The sequence below is a fragment of the Octopus bimaculoides genome, chromosome 3 (assembly GCF_001194135.2).
Source record: "Octopus bimaculoides isolate UCB-OBI-ISO-001 chromosome 3, ASM119413v2, whole genome shotgun sequence".
NCBI lineage: Eukaryota > Metazoa > Mollusca > Cephalopoda > Octopoda > Octopodidae > Octopus > Octopus bimaculoides.
In genome coordinates this window covers 59,989,146-59,997,215 of record NC_068983.1, presented here as the reverse complement: position 1 = coordinate 59,997,215, position 8,070 = coordinate 59,989,146, and the positions used below count along the sequence as shown (strand labels likewise).

Sequence of the window (8,070 nt, the reverse complement as noted above, 5' to 3'; positions counted from 1 at the left end):
GAAAGAGAGAAATCAGGAACAGGTGCGCTGCCGCAAAGGAAATACACGGTTACCCAACCTGAAGGAAGTGCAGGTGAAAGGGAGAGTGGGAGACAGCAGAATAGAGACAGCAGTAAAGTACCAGGCATACTCACAAAGGATAAGGATCAGAATATATATTTCTTTATTGCCTACAGGGGGCTAAACATAGAGGGGACAAACAAAGACAGACAAAGGGATTAAGTCGATTACATTGACCCCAGTGCATAACTGGTACTTATTTAATCGACCCCGAGGTTCTCAAAATTGACCTTGGTGGAATTTGAACTCAGAACATAATGGCAGACGAAATACCGCTAATCATTTCGGCCAGCACGCTAACGATTCTGACAGCTTGCTGCTCTCAGAATATAGGGATCAGAATATAAATGGGATGGTTGAGTAAAGGAAGAGAGAGATATAAATGGTGGCAAGTGCCAGGGCATATTCTTGAGGTTCAAATGTCATGTTATAAGTGGCAGGATATTGCAAAGGAAGCGTGATTAAAGAGTGTGGAAGGGAGGGGAGTAAGTGGTAAAATCCTGGGTATATATAGAGTTGGGGGGGGGCTACTGAATAGCAATGATATGGAGGGACAGGTCCGTGAAGACAGGATTGGGGAGTGAGAGCAAGGCATAGTGTATGAAGGAGGAAATAAGAGGAAGAGAAGAGATGTAGAGATGTTGATTGATTTGTTGGGTGAATGAAAAGTCTTCTTGTTACATGTGGGTGGAACACACAGGTTGGGAGCTAGCAGAGAGCAATGATACAGTGAGACAGGGCATGTGGGTGGAACACACAGGTTGGGAGCTAGCAGAGAGCAATGATACAGTGGCATAGGGCAAAGAGGACAGGATTGGGGAATGGGAAGTAAGCATGGTGCATGGAGTAGAAATGTGAGGAAGAGAAGAGATGTAGAAATGTAGTTTGGTTTGTTGTGGTTGGGTGTGTGAGAAGCTTTCTTGTTAAGTGTGGGTGGGACACACAGCGCTTCTAGAACTCAGTTTCACCGACATGGGTGAGTCTTCTCAAGAACTTCATATCGCCAGACATCTCGGACTCTTCTCATTTTCTCCATGAAGCCCAACATCCTGAGATCAGTCCTTAACACTTCATCCCCTGTCTTCCTGGGTCTCCCTCTTTCATGGGTACCATCCACTTTTAGTGATCAGCACTTCTTTATGAAGCTGTCCTCATTCATACACTTCAAATGTCCAAACCAACATAGTCTTCTCTCTTGCATACTACATTTAATCTCTCTTATCCCCAGCTTTTCTCTCATATTAATTGTTTCCATGCTTGTCAAGAATCAATAAGTTAATAAGTTTTAGAATACTGAAATAATAAAAAGGATTTGATAAGGAAAAGAAGTAGCTTAACATTTTGAAGCTTTTTGTAGTGTCGAAAACTCAGGGTCCAAATAATTGAAGGGTACCTGTTTTACAGTTAGATTACTTGATGGAAGTAAAGAAATCTGCTTCTCTTAAAAACATAATATAAAATGCTAGAAATAAAATCAAAATCAAACCACACAAGAAATAGTAAAAGTGTTACCAAGACAACTAACACTGAGATCATGAATACCTCTTTTCTTTTATTTGCTTTTTCTGCTGCTACAACCACTTCTGAGCATTTGAACAAACAAGCTGTGTAGCATCACTTTCCAAACCAAGCAGATGTATTCATTTAGCATCTTTTCAGCATCTCCAATATGTTTCACCATTATAGGTCTTACACCAAACACTTTTTCTAAATCCTTCATCTCCAGAACTGCAGCCTTCTGGAATTCACCCTTCCTACCCATATCTTCCTCTGCAAACATGGGTAAATTTCAAAACAAACATCTACCACATCATTCTAGCTAGTCTGAGTGGGCCTATAAAGGCCACGGGCACTTCTCTGCTTCTTTAATAAATGAATAAATGAATGAATAAATAAATAAAAAGAATATAAATAAAATATACTTACCACACTAACATTTGACGTAAGTTCAACCTCAGTGAGGTCAACACTGTTATAATTGGTTTTGGGACGACCATTATCCTATAAAATAATTAATAAATTCTTAGGTTGTGATATCAGGAACAGTCCGAATAGAGTAAGTCATTAAAATACAATACAAAGATTGGGTATTATTTAACTCAGTATCAAAAATAATAATGTAAAAATACAAATAAATTTAAGAGATTTTTGATGCCCACAAACCATAAAGTCAATACGATGTAACTTCTATTTGTAGTACATATATTATTTGCAGTTGTATCATCTTAAAATTTGGTTAATCTGTTGTTTGAATTCCACTGTTTTAAAAATAATATCCGAAACTAGAATGTTACTCATCAGCTGATGCGTAACTATGAAAGTATACTTTTTCTGCTACAGATAATATTCTGGAAGTATTGCATACTGAGCTGCCCCAGTGATTGCGAACCTTGTAATAGAACTTAAAATATACCAATCATCACTATAAAAATATGGCACTTCATTTCATTACTATTTAAAGGAGAACTAGAAGAGGTATTTGGATGATTGTGTTATACTTTAGAAAGATAGCATGGACAAACTCCTCAATTTCAAAATAATGCTCAACAATATCAATAGCAACATACAGTTCATCATGGAACACAGCAATAAACAACTCCCTTTTCTTGACATCCTAATTAAAATAGTCAATAACCACATAGAAACAGACAGCTATAAACCCACAGATTCAAAACAATACCTATTATTCAACTCATGCCACCCCAAACACATAAGAATTAATATACCTATTAATCTAGTGAAAAGAACCTGTACCATAGTTTCGGACACTTACACTCGTGAACAAAGACTCCTTGAACTCAGATTAATACGAATCAAAAGACATTACCCAATATCATTAACAATGATGGCATTAAACGAGCTTAGGAAATAGACATGAACATTAAGGGAAGTCAACCAAAATACTACACCAGACTTAAAAATACTCCCATACATCTCCACACATAACCCTAGAAACAATGAACTCTGAGGACTCTAGTTTAGTGTCAGTCATGTTTAGAGGAAAGTGAGGCATGGTGGTGTTTTCTACTGCTTGACTTTTCCTTTACTGTGAAAAAGACAAATTTGACATGGCTCTGCTGAAGGATGCTCTGAAGGTCTTCATTTATGGAATTGATGCAGGTTTGGTACGTGGTGTGTACACAGTCAGTAAGTTAGGGAGGAAGTAAAAAGCAAGATCCCCAAAGTCTTTCAACAAAAAATCAGTCAATAAGAAAGTTCAAGATAGATAAGACCTCATTTGTCATGAGGTTTTATTTACTTACAAATGGTCTGAATTCTGGATGGAATAAAACATAGCCTTTTTTAGTTATTGCAAAGGCATAACCATGTACTCCCAACTGTAAAAAAAAAAAAAGAAAAAAAAAGAAAAGAAAAGAAAACAAAAGTTAAAATGGAAAACTTGTTCATTAAGGTTAAGGTTTCCAAAATATATAAATAAAAACAATTTTTAATCAATGAAATTTCAACAAATATGGACTTTCATGCTTTTTTTTTATTAGTTTTATAAAAATATATATGTGCTTTTGTGACAGTAATAATTAGTATGAATGTACTATATATAGAACACTCACTCACTATTAATGACTAATGTAATTAAAGAAGTATGATAATGTGTGTAGAATGCTAGTTATATACTGCAGTAATAATTAGTGTTATCGTCACCATCTAATGTCCATTTTCCATGTTGCTATGGGTTGGATAGTTCAACCAGAACTGGCAAGCTGTGCTAAGCTGCAATGTCTGCTTTGCGTGGTGGCTGTAACTGGATGCCCTTCCTAATGCCAACTACATTGCAGAGGGTACCGTGTGGTTTTTATATTGCACGAGCACCAATAGAGCCACTAAGTAACTTGCAAGAAGAGATCCCTCAGCTGAGTGGGTAGAGCAGTAATATATAATAGTTATGTTAATAGTAGATCAGCACTTCTTAAATTATGGGTTGTGACCCCAAATGGGTCACGAAAGTTCTTGAATTTCAGTTTATATGTTATTTCACAAATGCATATTTACTACATGGGGTCATGAAAAATCTCATGATGAACACTGGGGTCATGAATGAAAAGAGATTAAGAAGTGCTGTTATAGATGAAGCTGGAATGTAATGCAAAAAGCACATCATTTGTGCATAACTACATATCTTCTTCTTCTTCTTCTTCTTCTTCGTTTAACGTCCGCTTTCCATGCTGGCATGGGTTGGACGATTTGACTGTGGACTGGTGGACCAGGAGGCGACACCAAGCTCCAATCTGATTTGGCAGAGTTTCTACAGCTGGATGCCCTTCCTAACGGGGGATCCTTTTCATCATAGAAGTACATTCTTGAAAACATTGCTGAATGTTAGAATTCTATAATGCGAAACCCATTTTCCCATATTATGTTTCTCTTTTTTTTTTTTTATTGAAAAGCAATCTTAATCTGCTGCCCAGCTTAACCAATTAGTTACCTGTTTTTGTTTCAATTAATTTTGAGAATATTGAAGAATTTAGTAAAATAACTTTCTCATTGTTAGTGTTCAACACATATATTGACATGAAATATTAATGGAAAGTTTTAATTTCGATCATTTTAAAACAGGAAGTTTGCATCATAGAAGGACAGTCTCAGGCAGATTGATATCAAAAAGGTTAACACTACCATTTGGCCCTTGGGTGCCTTTAATAGACAGAATCCATTTTGTAAGAAAAATTCAGACAAGGTTGGCACTCTGAAGATAACTTCTAATTATCTTGGAGGCCTTGAGAAAGGCCATGAATGTTGATTTTCTTCCTTTGACTTAGCCAGAAATATTTTTTTATTTAATTAAAAACTCTGACTATTCCATAAATGATTATTTTTTAATTAAAAAAAAAATGCTTATTGAGCTTTTTTAACTGTTGCCATCAAACATTAAGAGTGGAATATAAAAAAAAGTCTGCAGTTGCATGGCAGAAAAGCATTAAAAAATAAAAGAATTTATCAAGAACTCTCTTTAGAAACATTATGTAGGAAGGAGATTTGTGATGTAGAAGAGATATTTAAGAAAGTATTTTCACTTACCTGATACTTCGGTATCAAGCTAATAATTTGATCAATAGGGACATCTGTTCCAACGACACCTAACAATTTATAGGCATTGTCCTATGCAAAAAAAGAAAAAAGAAAAAATAATAATAATAATAATGTTCATCAGCTCTGCTACAACCCAGATACAGATCATTATTTTAATAATATTGAAGATGCAGTAGCTCAATATGAGAACAACTTCAATATACTGGCTGAATTCTTTAGTCATGTTTGCTCTACAGTATATGGAGAAGAGGAAGGGAGAGGGGAGAGAGAGAGAGGGGAGAGAGAGAGAGAGAGAGAGAGAGAGAGAGAGAGAGAGAGAGAGAGAGAGAGAGAGAAAGAGAGAGAGAAATTCACATAAGATAAAGTTGATAGAAGAACACTGAAATTGACAAGCAGTGGTAGGGGGATGGTAAAGATGATAGAAACTGCAGAGTTGATAAATGCCAAATATAACAAATGGTTACACATATACATATCTACAGTTTAAGTAGAAGGATAAACCTAGCAAAAACTTGGTAAAGTGATGTAAAGAAGCAGCAGGTTTACATAACCATGTATGTGTGTGTGTGTGTATATATATATATATATATATATATATGTGGTGTGTATGCATATGCATGTATGTAGATTTATATATATATTTATATATAGTATTTACTACAAATTGTGACTTATTACCCATGGTGGCAAAAGTATACTTCCAAATTTACCCATCAGATGACAGAAAATACTCTAGTTATGTTATACTCTACATACAGATCACTACCTTGATAATATTAAAGAAGTAATATTATGTTATCATCTATTCTGCTATGGTCGATTTTGCCTTTCATCTTTTCAGAGTTGATAAAATAAGTACCAGTTGCATACTGGGGTTGATCTAATCGACTGGCCCCCTCTCCCAAAATTTCAGGCTTTGTGCCAAGAGTGGAAAAAAATATTATGTTATAATCTAGATGTAGATTGCTACTTTAACAAAATAATCTCGATATAAATTTTTACATTAGTAATATTAAAGATGAAACCATACATTATAACCTAGATAGAGACCACTTCTTTAATGATATAATCTGTTATGGATTGCTACTTTAACAATATAAAAAAGAAATGTAATATGTTATCATCTAAATACAGATTACTACATTAATGATATAATCTAGATACAAACCATTATGGTAATAGTATTAGAAATGTAACATTTTGTTATAATCTAGATAGAGATCAATACTTTAATGAAATAATCTAGATACAAATCATTACATTGATAATATTAAAGATGTATTATGTTATAATGTATACATTACTGCTATGAAATATATTTTGTTTAGACTAAGTATAACCAGGTGGAATTATTTAAAGAACCACACCAGAAGTAGGGATTCTTTTCATACTTTTTATGAATGTAGAATCAATCTGCTTGACCTCACTGAGCTGGCAGAATCTTTAGATCATTGGGAAAAATGCTTTATGGAAATTCACTGCTGTTATCTATTTGGAACTTGGTGTAATTAGTTCTCAGAGCTTGTTTCTGGGTGCTGCATATTAGTACTTCAGTGCATCCTTTCAGATCCCTTTTTCTCAGCCATCACCAGGTGTTGGTCTTGTCTTTCCCTTCAATTTCTCTGAAGTACTGCCTATGCATTGTTTTCACTTTCCAGTTGTCTATTCTTAGTTCTCCATCTTGTTTCTTAAACGTTTTTTGGGTGTGTCACATTTTCAATGGACATCGTGTTATTATTTCTAACAGCAACAAGCAAGTATTCACCCTGCTGTTTGATGTACCATCCCAGACTGTTCGTCTCATTGGCAACACAGATCTTGCATCCTATGAGGCCTCTTCCTCCTTTGTTCCTAGACACATACAGTCTATCAATATCACTTTTTGGAAGCAGTTCCTTGTTAATTGTCATCACTTTACTGATATTTCTATCCATTTCATCAAGCTCGTTCTTTGTCCATCTAATGACACCTGCACCATATTGCATTCAGGAAACAACCCAGGTGTTCATTGCCCTGACCTTGTTCTTTCCATCGAGTCTACTTCCCATAATTAATTTGGTTCTTCTGAGATATTCTTGTCTAAAGCTTTCCTTCATCTCATTCTCCTTGATTTTGTTGTACTCCAAGATACCTAGATACTTATATCCATCAATTTCAACACCCTTGTTTTTCTCTCCATTGAGTAGTTTTACACCATCAGACGATACTACTTTGCTTTATCATCATCATTATTATTATTATTATTATTATTATCATTATTATTATTATTATTATTATTATCATTGTTATTATTACTACATAGGTTCAAATTCTGCTGAGGTCAACTTTGCCTTTCATCCTTTTAGGGTCGATAAAAAGAAGTACCAGTTTAACATTGGGGGCCAAATTTTAGGTCTTGTACCTATAGTAGAAAAGTTCACTATTATTATTGTTGTTGTTGTTGTCTGCCCTTTAGTCTATCCTGTTTTATATTTTGAAAGACTTGGGCTAAATTAAGGGTCTGAGGCATTGTAGGGAAGATGTAGATTGATGAACTCCTTCCAATGTATGTGAGCTGTTCCAAGTGGTGCAATCTTCTGGACTGTATTAATATTATTAATATTATTATTATTATTGTTCAGTAGTTTTATTTTTATAACGTGCTTTCACTTCACTACCGAGCGCATTTCTGTGCGCCTTGGGTATGTGCTGTGGTTTGCTGTGGTGCTCTTATGTTTACTGTATTGAAAGTGTTTTGCGTAGAATGTGTGCAGTACCCAGTAGTACAATTTTCTGTATGTTATATATATTTGTAAGTCCTGGTGTTTTTGTTGTGTATTTGTCTGAATATTTTTTTATTATACCTAAGGCACCTACTATGATAGGAATTGTTTCTGTTTTTAGACTCCACATTCGAGTTATCTCTATTTCCAGGTCTTTGTATTTTGAAAGTTTTTCCATTTCTTTTTGAGAAACGTTGTC

General features: G+C 34.8%; 1 protein-coding gene across 1 annotated transcript in view; it reads right to left on the bottom strand.

The window, feature by feature from the left end:
• LOC106867600 (voltage-dependent calcium channel subunit alpha-2/delta-3) overlaps nucleotides 1–8,070 on the bottom strand; it is a 620,656-nt gene that overhangs the window by 47,021 nt on the left and 565,565 nt on the right. Inside the window, exons 15-17 of the mRNA XM_052966750.1 lie at nucleotides 5,098–5,178; nucleotides 3,324–3,398; nucleotides 1,987–2,061 (exon numbers count right to left, since the gene is read on the bottom strand). Coding sequence (XP_052822710.1) covers nucleotides 1,987–2,061; nucleotides 3,324–3,398; nucleotides 5,098–5,178 — 231 coding nt within the window. The remainder of the gene's footprint in view (nucleotides 1–1,986; nucleotides 2,062–3,323; nucleotides 3,399–5,097; nucleotides 5,179–8,070) is intronic.